The 16,177-nt window shown below is 41.9% G+C and overlaps 1 protein-coding gene across 1 annotated transcript in view; it reads left to right on the top strand.

The window, feature by feature from the left end:
- The window catches only part of PHLPP2 (PH domain and leucine rich repeat protein phosphatase 2), a gene marked incomplete at its 5' end in the record, with an annotated part of 33,751 nt that continues 17,574 nt past the window's right edge, over window positions 1–16,177 (top strand). Inside the window, 6 exons of the mRNA XM_040571128.1 lie at window positions 1–195; window positions 466–710; window positions 10,162–10,295; window positions 13,129–13,319; window positions 13,739–13,864; window positions 15,065–15,219. Of these exons, the coding sequence (XP_040427062.1) occupies window positions 1–195; window positions 466–710; window positions 10,162–10,295; window positions 13,129–13,319; window positions 13,739–13,864; window positions 15,065–15,219 (1,046 nt within the window). The remainder of the gene's footprint in view (window positions 196–465; window positions 711–10,161; window positions 10,296–13,128; window positions 13,320–13,738; window positions 13,865–15,064; window positions 15,220–16,177) is intronic.

Below are 16,177 nucleotides of genomic sequence, written 5' to 3'. Positions count from 1 at the left end.
GGGGCCGCCGTCGCCGTCCGAGGTGTCGGCGTCCGGCGGGCGATGGGGGAGGCCGGCACGGGGCCCGTGCCCAGGGAGGGGCCGGAGCCCGAGGAGGACGAGGCGGCGGCGGCGGCGGCGGCGGCGGCGGCGGCGGGCGGGGGCGGCGCGCCGGGGGGCCGCGCTGGGCCCCGCGGTGGCATCCGGGTGCTGAAGGTGAGGAGGGGGCCGGCGCCGGGCCTGCGCCGCGCGGGGGCCGCCCCGTTCCGCCGGCCCTTCCCGGCAGCTCGGCGGGCCGGGGCCGCGGGGGTAGCGCCGCGCCCGGGGCGATGCCCGCCTCGACCTTGCCGCGGCTGTCGGGACGGGGTCGGCGGCCCCTCCGTGGCCGGGGCCCGCGGGGCGCCGAAGCTCCCGGGGCGGCGCTGGGCACGGGGGGAGGCCGGGCGCCGCTTCGGAGGCGGCTGCTGACGCCGCGTTTCCTTGCAGAGAAACGTGAAGCGCAACGGGAGCAGGAGCTGTTTGAACAGGACTCGGTTTGGCTCCCGCGAGAGGGACTGGCTGAGGGAGGATGCTGGACGAGGCTGCGTGTACGTTTATGGAAGAGATTCCGCGTCTTGTGCTTCCTCTGACTTGCGCCTGGTCCTCTGTACGGTGGACACCCCCGCCTCCGAGATATGTGATGGAGAAGAGAGAAGAAACCTCTTCTTGCAACTTCACGGAGACCTGGTCAGGTGAGGGCCGAGAGAGGATAGATTTGTATCGAGAAACGTTTGCTTTAGTCTTGCAGGGCCCTCTTCTCTGTGTACCTGCGTACAGTAGTAGTATAAATGCAGGACAGAGGTGGTAGGTGTCAGACACAGCCTTGAGTAACATAATTCATAAAAACAAAGTAGTAGTGAGCCGCTTACATCTCTCTTAGTCAAGCCATAGGTGTTTTAGCTGGGAGGGTTTGGCGGCTGCTCCAACCAGAAACATGACCTCATTTTGTAGGTACAGATTACGTTTGTGTGCTCCTTCTTTATGTTCTGTTTTAGGGACGCTTTGGTATTAGGAAAACTTAAGCAGTTTAGGAGGCTGTGCACAGTTATTCTGAGCCAGTGAAACACGTAAAGTACTTTAACAGTCACTCATGTTGGATTTACACATTAGTCTTTGTGTGTGTGTGTGTGTGTGTTTTTTTCATAAGAGTTCCCAGGTACATAACTATTAAAGATAGGCACAAATGTAGCACAGTAAACATTATATAGAGAAGGTGTGGGCCTAGTATCACACATTATATGCCCACAGTCGATTGAGGCTGAAAACAGACAGCTCAGGGCTTAAGGTGCACGGACTTTATGCTGAGTGTATTATGAACTCTAGGTTTACAAGCTCCCATTAGGTTTCTTAGGATTTAGACTTTGCAGTGATTCTTTTGGACTTAACTTTTGTTTATAAAGTTGCAGTTCCTCTTCCAAGGGAAAAAAAAAATAGCACTGTAGTCTTCGTATTGAAGACTAAGCAATAGAGACATTATGAGCCGAACAGTAGTAGTAGCCGGCTTTTTGATAGCTAAATTAAAGTCTTAAATTGTGCATGTCCAAAGTTTAAAACCACGTAGTGTAGGTTTGATTGAGTTGAGGGCAGGAGTGCTAGTGACAAGAGATGTAGAGAATAGGATGGGGGATAGGGGCCTATGAGAAAGCTGGGGAGGGACTCTTTATCAGGGATTGTAGAGATAAGACAAGGGGTAACGATTTTAAACTGAAAAAGGGTAGGTTTAGGGTAGGCATAAATTCATCGCGATGAGGGTGGGGAAACACTGGCACAGGCTGCTCAGAGAAGCTGCGGATGCCCCATCCCTGGCAGTGCCTAAGGCCAGGCTGGATGGGGCTGGGGGAAGCCTGGGCTGGTGGGAGGGGTCCCTGCCCATGGCGGGGGGGACGGGGGGACACAGGGGGGCTTTAAGGATGGGCTTCCAACCCAAACCATTCTTTGAGTCTATGACACTGTTAAAAAGGACACTTGAAAAAAGTTATTTGGACCTTTTTGCTTTGCTCAGCCTGGTTTTTAGGAACTAGGGAAAGGTTAGTTATAAATGTGGTATGAGGATATGCAGACACTTCATTGTAGTCATGGAGGCAGCTGAAAATTAATTGCTTGAACTATTTATAAGGAAATTATTTTGTTTTGTACTATAACAGTGAGCAAACTTCCGAACATTCAGAAAAAAGACCTTTATTGCAGATCTCAAAGAAGACTAGGTAACTCTTGGAGGTTTGTTTAGAGAGGGATGTTTTGACTTTTTTGAGCTTTTGAAATGGCTTTTGTGTTTGAGTTCTTCTAAATTTATGTCTCTTCTCATGTTAGGTAGCAGTGCCTGTCTTTGATTTGTGTCAGGCTTTGCAATAGTTTGGTAAATTCATCCTGACAGGAGTTCTGGAAGCAAGTACCAAGTTGTAAATGTTTACTTCCCACTTGTTAATTTATTGCCTCTTGCTGTATCACGCACTTACTCAAGTTTTGTCTTTAATTTCTTGGAAAGCTCTTGATTACTGTATGTCTGTTGCCTTTGTAATTCGAGAGACGTCTTTGCCACAGAAGAGGTTCCTGAACTACTTACCGCTGGGGGGGGATGTTCTCAGAGTCATAGAATTGTTTAGGTTGGAAACAACTTTTAAGATCATTGAGTCCAACCATCCACCTAACACTGCAGCTCCACAGTTAAACCATGTCCCTGTGCGCCTCATCCACATGTCTCTTAAACACCTCCAGGGATGGCGACTCCACCACCACCCTGGGCAGCCTGTTGCAGTGCCTAACCACCCTTTCCGTGAAGAAATTCTGTTCCCTGAAATGGGAGTTACCGGTATTGCTTCAGTAACCATCTCTGTTAGTAACAGGAAGCAGTCACAGACGGCACCTGCTTGCATTTCCACAGGAAGATGACAGAATGCTCAAGATATCCCCATGCCCTCTTGAGATAATCCTTGCCTTGAACAAAGTTTGCTGACTACTTTAATAATGTGTTTGTGAGCACAGATTACTCAGTTAAGCATTGTTGTGGTTTAGCCCGGCTGGCAGCCAAACACCACACAGCCGTTCGCTCACCCTCCATCCTCCCTCTCTGGGATGGGGGAGAGAAATGGGAAAGTGAAGCCTGTGAGTTGAGATAAAGACAGTTTATTAAGACAGGAAAAATAATAACAATAATAATAATAATAATAATAATAATAATAATAGTATTAATAGTAATAATGTGTACGAAATAAGTGATGCACAATGCAATTGCTCACCACCTGTTGACCGATGCCCAGCCTATCCCCGAGCAGCCAGCCCCCCCTCCACCCCGGCTAGCCACCCCTATATATTGTTCAGCATGACGTCAGATGGTATGGAATACCCCTTTGGCCAGTTTGGGTCAGCTGTCCTGGGTCTGTCCCCTCCCAGCTCCTGCTGCATCCCTAGCCTGCTCGCTAGCAGGACAGAGCGAGAAGCTGAAAAGTCTTTGGCTTGGTGTAAGCACTGCTCTACAACAATTAAAACATCAGCATGTTATCAGCGCTCTTCTCATCCTAATCCAAAACATAGCACCCTGCCAGCTACTAGGAGGAAAATTAACTCTGTCCTAACTGAAACCAGGACAAGCATCCGTTTGCATTTTACCATTGATACAGTTGTCTCCTAAACAAAACAACTGAATTCCTCACCCTTTTAAGTATCAGTAGGTGACTTTCTCTCAAAACCAGAGAGTGGCAAAGGTTGATTTGGCACCTGACTCAGAAGACTGAACACAGACTGGTCAGTAAGTGGAAGAAAAACAGAAAACTTTTACACTTTAAATATTGTGGTGTCCTTGTGATATTTCTGCATTTCTCTTTTAAGTATGTGTACAGGGAAGTCAGTTTCTGTCAGAACATTCTTTTCTCCTCCATAGTGCGCTTCAAGAATCTTTAGAGATCTAGCTGGAATCTTTCTTTATGTTAGCATTCTTTCCTATTCAGAAATTATGCCTTCCTGCAGAGGAGAGGATTAAATAGCTTTATTACTTTTTTTTTGGTATGCTTACCCGTCACAATAAAAATTTAAACTATGAAGATTTGAAAACTTGATTTTTGCTCATGAAGAAGGGCTGTATGTGAAACTTGCTGATTTTTTGTCTTTTCTCTTTCATTACTCGTCACACCTTCACTCAGTAGAGCTGCTTCTCTGACTTAGTGGAAGTGGCTAGTACCTGCTGTGTGATACTGATGTGGATAGAATGGGCTGTTTGTGTCAAATTGCAGCTGCTTTGACTGCCATGGTTTTCTCCATGTGTGTTAGTATTCAGTGTTTATTGCACAGTGTATGAGATGTTTTGCGCATTTCTAATGTGCAATGCCAATTTAAGTTGCTTATCATGTTGCTTTTTTCTCAAAGGGAAAGCATACTTTTGTTTCTCAAGCTCTAACAATTGTGTTTAGAACCTGTTGGCCTTGGTTGTGTTAGGATAGAAATTTTGTATAGAAATTGCCATTACAGCCACTTGTTCCAAATACTTGTTTTGGTATTCTGTTTCCTGCTTTCCAGACTTCTGTTAGATTTTATAAGTAAATTACATGGCTCTTAACAAGAACGTGGACCAGTGATCCATTCAGTCAGGACACCAGAGTGTCCCCAAAGGTATTCAGATTGCTTTATATCCTGATTTGAATGTGGTCAGTAGGCAACGAGCTGTTTTGTTCATTGCTTTATTTGCAAAGCCCTTTGCTGGACCTGTGGGTGTTACCAGCAAATGTCTGGACTCTGTGCTGGTGCTCATTGGGCACGGGTACAGCATATGGCTAGTGCCATAAGAACGACTGCCCTCATGCTTGTTGTGTCTCACCAAGCCACACTTCCTCCACTGAGGGGCAAGTCGTTTTATCCTGTGTGCACACAGCTTTTCAGGTATTGTTTTTCCTGTAATCTCGCATACTTCTGCCGGGTAATGAAATTGGAATAGCTTGTAGATTTTTGCAGACAACTTGAATTCAGAAGGCTTAATTTCTTGGCAAGGCTCTTGCCTTTCAGTCAGTAGCGACCAAACTTAGAAGGTGCAGTAATGCTGCATACATTTTTGACTGACTTTCAGATAGTTACGGTTTTATGTCGAGAGAGAGATGTTGGTATGGGGATTAGGCTTGAGTAGGTATTACTGCAAATGTTCTTTTTGTACGTTTGTTTTTTTTAGAATATAAACAAAAATGAAGGTATTTCTGGAAGCATACCAGCTTGATTTATGTGGTCAAGAAGGAAAAGTAGGGTGTTTTTTTTTCAAACTAACATTTTGAAATCCTACAACATCCCTGCAGCAGTAATTCTTGCTGATGTGAAAGATGAAAAGAATAAAAGCAATGAAAAATCAGATCTTATCTTGAGAAGCGGCAAGTGTGCCAGGATAGAGTATCTTCCTTTTTCAAGATGGTAAACCACAGTACTGTACCTCAGAGTGTTGAGCACTGTAGAACTGTGATTTAATTTGAATATATTATTGTTTTATGAAAAGCGCTTATCCCTTTGCTGTATTAAGGTTCTTCCTGAATTCTGATGTGCAAGAATTATATTGTACAATACATGCTTCTAAAAACTTCAGTTTGTTCAGCAACCAAACTGTAGTGTTTGGGTGGATTTTTTTAATTTTTTTTTTGGTGTAACAGTAGGAAATCTAGATGCAGACTACTTGAAATGTTCTTTTCATGAATGATATTCAAGCATTTATAGTTCCTAAGCCATAGGTCACATGCTGGAAAAGCTGCTTTCTGTCAAGCACAAGGCTTTAATAGCAGAAGAACTGGAATCTGAGAGTAGTCAAGGGACACTTCAGCTAGGTATTTGGAGATCCAGTCAAATCTCTCATATTCCTCTTGAATTCTGCAATTAAGGTTATAGAATACATCAGGATTTGGTGTGTTGAAAGTCTGAATTGTTTGGTGCAACCTATTATTTATTCCAGTTTCTAGTCCCTTGCCTGTTATAGGAGACAGATACACAGGTTTGTCATTTTCAAGAATACATTGGAAAGTTCTTTTTAAAGTTTGATGTCATGTTTGCTGCTGTTTCTGTAGCATAAAAATTAAGTGATAACTTAAACCTCAGGTACATACTTAGAGAGTGCTTTGCTCTCTAAGCTTCTGGATCTCAACTGAAGGTCCTGAAATAAGACTGAGAGCCTGTATTTGTATGGAAGAAATATCAATGCTTCTCTCTTTGCATAGCATTGCACTGTTTTGAACCAATCTCTTGTCCCATGTCCGTCTTGCAAAACAGGGAAAGAAAAAGCTTTTCATGAATCAGCTTTTCATGCTGATTGTACAAAGAGCTCTCTGCCTTAGCTGGGTTGGGATCTTTTTCCAGGAGTTCCAAAAATATAACCAGTATCTGAACGGTTGGCGGAGGTGCAGATGAATGGTGTAGATGGTACAGGTGAATGCTGTTGATGGTGCACTGCTTGAATTTCCATTCTTGACTGCAAACTGGAAGCTATTTTCCATTTTGTTTTGGAAATAGGATAGTATCTGAATAGCATAGGATCTGGTCCTTCCTTATAGGCTCCCCAAATTATTTCAAAAGACTTCTTATCCCACTGCAAATACAAAGTGGATGTCATCACGAAGAGTGAAGTCATTGCAATTACAGAAGCAAATTAATGTTTCTTTTTGATAGTGAGGCAATTTTCTATTCTGCTTCTAAAACGTGTGAAATGTTACCAAGTAACTTCAGTGTGGACTTGGGATTAAAATTTGAAGCTACTAAAGGTAAGCAACTAAACATGGACAGGCAGAAAACTGGGCAGAGAGGAACCTTAAGAAGTTCAGCAAAATGAAAAGCCAATTCCTGCACCTGAGGAGGAATAACCCCAGGCTCTAGTAAACGTTGGGATTGGCCTGCTGTGGAAAGCAGCTTTGTGGAGGAGGACCTGAATTTCCTCGTGGATACCAAGTTGAACATGAGCCAGCAATGTGCCTTCGTGGCAAAGAAGGCCAGCAGCATCCTGGGCTTCATCAGGAGAATTGTTGCCAGCAGTCTGAGGGAGGTCGTTCTTCCCTTCTGCTTGGAACTGTTGAGACCACACCTGGTGCGCTGGGTCCAGCGCTGAGCTTCCCAGTGCCAGGGAGGTGTGGACATACTGGAGAGAGTCCATCAAAGAGCTGCTAAGATGAATAATGGATGAGCGCAACTCATTGTTCAGCTGAGATGAGACTTCAGCCTGGAGAAGGCTTGGGGGGATTTTGTCAATGTGTATAAATTCCTGGTAGGGGAAAAAATAAGAGAGAACCATGTTCTTTTCAGTGGTGCCCAATGACAGCAAAGGAGGCAATGGACACAAACTGAAACACAAGGACTTCATTTGAACGTTAGGAAACACATGGCATGCATTGTTGACACACACCTGATGACATCTTGAATCTGAAATTGATGCCTGATTTTTTTCATATATAAATTTTGGAGTATACATATAAAATTGCTATCTGTCTCTGGCATTGCTTTTAGTCATATTGTAAGCTTCATGAAATCAGGATAATTTCTAATAATTAAAAATGACGACTGGTGACATTGGTAGGAACAGTGCTTTCAACTCCTTAATGCAGGCAATATTTGATAAACTGGATTTTAAATCCTACTTCAATGGAAGGAATAAGAACAGGCTTCTAAGCAAACCAGTTCTATTAATGAGTGATCCTTTTGGTAGATTTGGAGAGAGACATCAAGGTTTTCCTCCTTTGTTAAATAAAGCTTGTTTGTGGGTTGAAATTTCACAATAATTTATGATTATACTTAGGGCTGAGTAGAGACTAAAGTTTGCAAAGCCTGATAGCAGTTTGTTGGTCAGGGGAAGCTCCAAGAGCTCATTTAAGAAGTGGGAGGAAGGGGGGCTATTTCATATACAGCATTTTGGATAACAAGTACATGTATTTCCATGTTTAAATATATATATATATATATATATATATATATATATATATATATATATAAATTTACCCTAGTTGTTTTGGACCGTAACTGTGAGAGTAATCTTGCTTGAGTATCTGATCCAGAATTCCTGTGTGTGCAGTGGAAGAGTTGCAATGTATATGCTTGGAATACCTGAGGTCATTTAACTTCTTGAGGTGTGTCCTATTGGCTACAGAGGAAGTCTGGGTGATTATATATTTATAAATGGTGCATGTTTTGTGAAATCAGTACTGCCTTAATAATGAGATGACACCTGCAAAGCTGTCAGTAATTGGAAATGCTAGAGAATAATCATTAAAAAGAATAAAAAATGTTTTTGTTCTTTAGCTGAGAAGCAGAAAGGTTTGGAGTATACAGTAATAAAACATTTCACGTTAGGACGTGCTGTATGAATGATGTATGCAAGTTAACAAAGTTTAGAAGAAAATAGGTCTTACTGAACAAACTTGATGCTTTGAAATTTCAGTCGTGGTCGTCAAAAGCATTAGTCATTTGTCGCACTGCGTGATGTTCTGATATCATTGGTAGAAAAGCAGTGCACAGACCACTGAAACCCATTGGCTGATACCTTACAAATTAGAAATTGTTATTCAGTGTAAGGGTGTTTTTTTTTGAATGGAAGATTGGTGTATGAATAAAGAAAGGTAGATGTATGCTTTTCAGTTGCTCTGTTAATAATCCTTGGCAAAAAGGATGGTGAAAACTCAGGAAGGGGAGTGAGGGAGTGATGAATACTGCTACAGGTTGATCTAGGTGGTTTAACATACAGTATTCTCTGGGGCAGACTGCTTTTCTGTATCACTGGAGATATTTAGGTAAAAGCCAAGTTTGCTAATTACTGAAGAGTAGAGGAAGGGGGCTGTAACTTGTAAAAAGCGCAGTTCAAGAGGACATGTGGATTGAAGGGTATAAATGAATGTGCCGAACAAGTGAGAGCAGGTTTGATCCAGGAATATAAATACTGTTGAGTCTTTATGTTACCGAGCAGTCAGTGCATGGATACAGTGAACAGTCATAATGCTAGCACTTCCAGAATGTTGATAAGCTTCAAAACAAAACTTGAAGAGAAAGTTTGAAATGTCTTGTATTGTGATTTGCATGTACCTGCTTAAAGGATAGACAAGTAAAGGTCTAGTGGCCATCACCTGAAGTTAGGCACATATAGATTAGAAGTAAGGATAGTTTTTTTTAGTAAATAATGAAACTTATGCTAACTCCCATCTTAGATTTTCAGTGCTTAATCTTTTACACTAATACTTTAATATTTAAGTAAGAAATTCTTCATTCAGAGGGTGTTGAGGCACTGGAAAAGGCTGCCCAAAGAAGCTGTGGATGCCCCATCCCTGGCATTGTTCAAAACCAGGCCGGATGGGGCTTTGAGCAACCTGGTCTGGTGGGGGGCTGGAACTACGTGATCCTTAAGGTCCTTTCCAACCCAAACCATTCTGTATGTTTTTTTCTTCCTTAACGTTAAACTTCTAATTTAGCCAGATTTTTTTTTTTTTTTTTTGGAAAATAACTCGGTCTCTGGAAGAAGTGAGATGAGAGGATCAGAAAATGTCTTTTTTGTTTTGAATATATTAAACCTGATGTTTGGGGAGAAATTTTTTGTTTCCATTTAATCAGGTTAGCCCCTGAATCTTTTCTATGATCTGTTGCAGTTCTAAAAATGTCTTTTCTTTAAATGTACCATTTAAGTTAATTTGACAGAACATGAAAATCTTGCACTGATGAGAGCTAAAGAGAGTGGCAGTTTTTTTTTCTGTCTTATTAGAAGTCATTCTTCTGGAGGTTTCTCTTGTGCTTTGTTCCCAGCTGCATTTGGAACAGAAACTTAAGTACAGTTCTTTTAAATCTTTTAGTCATTATAAATAGGGTTTTTATTGTTATTTAGGGTCTGTTTTTTGCACGTTATTTCTGGTATTGTTTCTTGTCATTGTTTCCTCCTGGTACTCCTTAAATCATGGAAAGGAAACTATCACTGTGTGTTGTATGGCTTATACCTGTTGTTTTTCCTCTCCATTTCCCTTCTGCAATACAATTCTTCGAGTGCTGCAGTTCTTAATTCCTGCTTAAAAAGCAGGAAGCACGGACCCCATGTGTGTGTGCTTGCCAGACCTTTTGAGAGAAGCAGATCAACCAGTGTCAGTATTCCTTGCACTCTAGCTGCAATGAGACATATTTAATCTTGTTCAGGTTCTCAAACTACTTTCTTCTATGTTTTGACAGGAGGCTGGAGCCCACAGAAAAACCCCTTCAGATTGTGTATGACTACTTGGCTGGGCTGGGTTTTGATGATCCTGTCAGAATGCAGGAAGAGGCAGCAAACTCTGATCTCAGCTGTATGATCCGCTTTTATAGTGGTAAGAACTTGTATGTGTTCACAGTGTCACTGTTCCCATGGCTTTAACTATGAGATGGAACCCAAAGTATCAGAAAGCATTTCTTAAAATAATGAGTTTTGAAAATTAGTAAAAAAGGCAAAGTTTTTTTTTTTTTGTCGTTCTCTTGACCCTGTCTGTGGCTTGGAGAAAAGACAGCTCCATAGGAAGACACAGGATTACTGTGTTGCACATAGTTTTTTATGTCATAATGAACGTCTTAGAACTCCTAATGGGATCAGAAACACTGCATTTCAGTCTAGGTATGCCATTTCTACTGCAGCCTGCCTGAATATTATATTTTCAAAGGGTATATGGATATGGGTGAGGAAGGTCTTGGCCAAATTCCTCCACAGCCTGTGAAAAAATGAGTGAGAGTGCCAGCTGGTTAATAAAAATGCAAGTTGCCATCAAAACCCCAGTGCATTTCATTGCAGAAGTGAGACTTCTGAGTGGCCTACTGAGTCAGTTTGGGCAGGATACCATGTGCATAAGGTGTGACAGAACAATAGTCATAGGCCAGTTGGTGCACAGTGCTAGCAGTCAGAAAATGAATTCGCTGGAGAGGAAAATAAAAGAAATAAGGGGGAAGGAAGTTAATAATTTTATTACTTTCAATGTTTTAGCTGCTTATTTTTTGCATTTCAGAAAAAAGTCAAGAGGTTTTAACAGAAAGTTTCTTTTCCATCATGCAGCTGGGTAGCCTGACTAAGCTACTGGCCATCATTTGATTGATCTATGTTTAAAAAAAAAAGTCATAAGAAGTCAGCTTCTCAACCCTTTTACCTGAGACAAATTCCGTCTGGCTGGGAGCTGTGTGCAGAGCAGGTGCAACAGTGTAGATGCACAGTGGAGATGGAAAGAAGTGTGGCTTGTGTACAATCTGGATTTATATCGTAAGGGATAGAGTCAGAAGGTACTTCCGGTGGAAGAAGAGACATCAGGAACAGGGCTGCAGAGAACTTTTGAGGGGAAAAATGAGGAATGCAGTTTGGTTATGTCGAACAGGAACTGCAGAAGATTCAGAAACAGTGACTTAGCATCATGGAAACAAGTAGGTAAAAAATGGAATTGAGTAGTTTCTGTCAGCATGAGAGGATAGTCCTGCCTAGAAAGAGACTGTAAAGGAGAAAGCATAATGACTGAAGAGTATTCAGGAGACCTGTTTTAACAAAGTTAAAAGCAGATGCTAAGAAAGTGGTTCTTAAAGGTAGGGAAGGAAATAAAGAGAGGAAATGCTATGGAGAATTATGTGGTAATTTTGCAAAGCCTGCAGCTGAGAACAGGGAAAGGAGTAATGCATTTCAGGCAGAGAAACATTACTTAGAGCACTGAGTAGCTTTCATATTTCCTTCACACCATGGCAATGTGCTTGGATTTCTCTGGTGTCTTTCTGCATTCGTCTGCTTTTCTTATGTGGTCCATTGTGTTTGTTTCTTTTCCTTGTGCATGGGGGTTCCTTATGCCCAGGTGGAATGGTGAGACTACAAGTGGTGGAACCTGTTAATAGAAATCTTACATTGATCAGCAGTAGGAAGGAAGCATGCTTCCTGAAGTCTGGTTGTTGAGATGCTCATAGGGACCCAAGAGTTTTATGAGGGGAGAGAATCAGTTAGATTGGCTGGGAGAAGGAGGGGGGTGGTGTGTCTTCATTTCAATGGAAGTCACTTGGAGAATAGAGGTCAGTGACCCAGAGAGACCAAGTGTTATGGGGTCTTTACATGCCTCAGCAACTGTTTGAGTGAAAGAAGCTCTCCAGGGCCATCAGGCTGTCCGTCTATGTCAGATGTGACGAGTGTGAATTGTCGAGTGTCACGCACACTCTCAGTGGTGGCGAATTCTCTTGATTTCTTGTGTTGCTGTAGCTGGGCTTGTGCAATTCCTGAGGTGTTTAATTAGAGTTGCCAAGCTTAGGAGCTGCAGAGTGACAGGGAATTTCCTTATCCCTAGAGATTAAGACCATTCTTACACACATCTATAGGAGTTGTGAAATAGCTGGGATTCAGAGTGGAAGTCCAAAGCAGCTAGCATTCTGTATTCAGAAAGAGGAAAAATCTCAGAAAATGATAATTATAATCTCTGAATGGTAAATGGTGAATGAATCTCTGAATGGCAAATAGTCAGGTAGCATGCAGGTTCATCTTTTCCATCTTCCTTATTTCTGGTGATGTTCACAAAGTCCCGTTTTAGTCAAGAGAAGGACCAACAAGAGGCATTTATATTTTTCACATTTTCCGAGCCTGCTTTTACTGCTAGTCCCAAGACTTTTTTCCTGTACTTCAGATACACGTTCTTTGGTGTTTTTCTATGGTTTAGTGCTCCACAGCTAGCAGTGCACATAGCACAGCTATAGTCAGTCAGTGCTCCAGTCCTTTCACTTAAATCATCTTCAGGAAATAACTACCATTCTTCTGTAGTTAATTTTTCCAGGCCTCCCTTTAAAGCACAGTAGAAGCCACTTATTTGATGGTTTCTGAGAGTTTAGCTGACTCAATGAGTTCGTAATCACTTTTCTACTGCATCTGAAAGAAGGATGTTTGGCAAGTGTGTAAGTTTGCCAAGGACTGTAATTACCTGTAGATTAAAAATGCACTACGTGGGAACATTGTGCTGAAAGTCATACAGGGAGTGCTTTTCAGACATTACTGCCCTAAGTTGCTTGTCTTCTGCGTGAGATTTTTATTTTAAGTACAACTGTGTGTCTTGTCTTTACTCATCTTTTATAATGCTTGTTACTGCTGTGTTTCTATTTGAACTCACAGCTGAGAATGAAGAACAAATGGAAAGTAAACACAAATGTCCCCTTTTTCTTCAGAAAAGCCATGTCAAGTAGAACAGTTAGATCGCATCCTGCTCTCTGGAATCTATAATGTACGCAAAGGAAAGACCCAGTTGCACAAATGGGCTGAACGCTTAGTAATTCTCTGTGGTACCTGCCTCATTGTATCCTCTGTGAAAGATAGCCACACAGGGAAGATGCACATCTTGCCTCTTGTTGGAGGGAAGGTAAGACTCTTTTGTATTTGTTAGCTTCCTGTAGATTAGAAAGGAAGAAAGGATTATAATGATGGGTATTATACACAAGAGGTTAATCTAGGCTGTATTACTGTATTATCAGGTGCAGAGACAATTGCACAACCCTTTTCTACTTGCTTTGCATAGGTGGTTCTGAGGCTAATAAAATGCTTGAAGAGACACTGCTTATGAATTCGTGTTAGTAGCCATTGTTATGAATACCCATTCTGGAGATGATTACTTACTGGATCTACTTCAGCAGAAAGAAGGATTTACTCCTGTGTTTCTCACAACAGTTTTCAGGAAAAGACAATGTTACTGGCACTTTGTAATAGCTCACTCTAGACTTCAGATCCACTGTAATGCTGGAGTTTAGGCAGACTGCTTTGTTTTCATTTCTCCCTTTGCAGGTGGAAGAAATGAAACGTCGGCAGTACACTCTTGCTTTCACATCTGCTGGAGCACAAGCTCAAACATACCATGTCTCCTTTGAAACGCTGGCAGAGTGCCAGCGGTGGCACCGACAGGCATCCACGGTGAGGGCCTGGAGACTGCAGTACTTTGGGGTGGTGGGTACTGAGGGTAAGATGGGATTTGTGATACACGCTTGGTCTGCAGGCAGAGATTAAGCTTGGGTGCTGGAGAAGGTACCTGGGATGCTTTCCAGCTTTCTTCATTTCTTAGGTACTCACGACTACAGAGACTTTCTTTTAGCATTTTCTTGGGGCTCTGCCTGTTCAGCAATGTTGACTAGTAGTTCTGCATTTTTTAACCCCCCACACCTACTGAGAGTAGCTAATCACATGTCACTAGAACAAACCCTGTGGACTGATTGACTTTACAGCCATAAAAACCTATTAAATGCTTCTGCTGCCATATCTGACTCTGACCTGTGGCCTGGAATGGCACTCTGATAGGTTTGAGTTAACTAGCACAGAGATCATAGATCAGCAAGGGAAGCGTAGCTTGTTCAGAGCTGCATCTGTATTTCACGTGGAAGTACAATTAGCTGGTGATAGCTCAGTGCTGGCCCACACTTTGACCTTGTATATATAATGTTGTGAAATATGAAATGAGTTGCAGGGTAAAATATGTCAAAATCTGGAATGAAGCATATAAGGCCTCAAAACAAAGTATATTTAATTAAAGGAGATCTGATATTTGCAGATGCTTTATGAAATGTTGCAAAAGTATAATGTACGAAGCCTTTTCATCATAGCAGAAGTTTTCCAATATTATACCCTGAACAAGCAAACAATAAGTCAGAAGAAGCAGGTAGGCCAAAAAGAGGTTCTGTAAGCACCAAAAGACAAAACTGGAAGGTCAGCTGATTCCTTTTTGCAATTTGCATCTTTGGAAGTCACTCAGAGACTATGCTTTCTCAGCAATTTTCTCAACTAGAGGTATGGTTTTCTCTATTAGGTTGGTTCTCTTACAGTCCAGCTTTTAGTGAGCATCCATTGTACCTACAAAGCAGAGCTTTATGTATGTTCTTGTTGATATCCAGAAGTGCCTCCTTGTTATGGGGCTTGCAGAGACAGTAGCAGCAAATGACATAAGTTCATACTCCATGGACCTAATTTCCTGCATGGACTCTACCTGTGTTTGGTGGGTACAAGAGTATTCTTTCATTTTTCTTGTAAATTGCTTACTACTTGCATTCTTTGTTTTTTAAGTCCGTTAGACTGCCATAGAAGAATTGTTGCACAGCTGCAACTCTTCCTTTTTCTTTTCAGGTTGTGTCTATGCGACTTAGCATGGTTGATCTTTCATGCTACAGCCTTGAGGAAGTACCTGAGCACCTCTTCTACAGTCAAGACATCATCTACCTCAACCTACGACACAATTTTATGAGATCATGTGGAGCAGGGAGTCTTGACTCCCTTTGCAGGTCTGCAAAGAATTATTTTTCTTCTACATTTGGAGTTCTGGACATGTGCATCCAGGGATGAAGAGAAGGGAGTGTATTGCCTGTTCTTATGGGATGTTAAAAGATTGATCTTCAGGAAGCTCTAGCAAATGAAGGAACTAGGAAGCAGAACTGGGCAATGCAGGCAAATAAAAGCTTACAGCAGTTTATGGTATTCGTGAACTCCCTTCCACAAATTCTTTGTGTTAAGTGTTACCTCAGATGAGCCTAGTAGAGCGACACGCTAGTTGTATAGACAGGATGCAATACTAATATAAGGCTGCTTGCTAAACTGAGAGCATTTTGGGGTATAAAATAAAAGGTGAGGAAAAATGTAATGATGTTTTTGTGGGTAAGAGTTTGTAGGAAGAAGTGGAGATCTGAAAAAGCCTACTTAGTAAGTTCTGAATGTTAATGTTCATTTGAAATGGGCCAGAGGGCCTGTGAGACTCCAGCTTTACTTTGGCAACTTGTAAGAGGGTAGCAGATGTGATGGTATGGAAGCATAATGTCGTCATCTTATGATGCTTTCAGAGCTTTCTTGCCTTTCCCTTTTACAGCTCTACTAGGCCTTCTGTTGTGCCTAGCTTGAAAGGGTATTCCCCTCGTTTGATCTATTCTTAGAGTAGTTGCAGTTCATGTTTTAGTCTTATCTTCCCCAGCTTCACAATGGTAGATCGGTAGTCCAAATAATTCTTGCAAGGTAAATTTATTGAACTGAGGATTTTCAGTTCTCCCTAATTTAGTAACAGTCACTCAGAGGAAGTCAGGAATCAAGGTAAAAGGTTCTTGTCTGTTTCTGCAATAAAAACATGATATTTGATCGCTTTCAGTGTTACCACTGAGATATAAAGTATCAGTGACTTAAAATCAAATTTGTGTAGAAACTGACGTAATGACTTAGATTAGATAACTATCATCAGTGTACAAAGACACCTTG

Source organism: Cygnus olor, chromosome 12 (genome assembly GCF_009769625.2).
Source record: "Cygnus olor isolate bCygOlo1 chromosome 12, bCygOlo1.pri.v2, whole genome shotgun sequence".
NCBI classification, from domain to species: Eukaryota; Metazoa; Chordata; class Aves; order Anseriformes; family Anatidae; genus Cygnus; species Cygnus olor.
The sequence above is the reverse complement of the archived record's forward strand: the minus strand, read 5'-3'. Positions and strand labels throughout refer to the sequence as shown.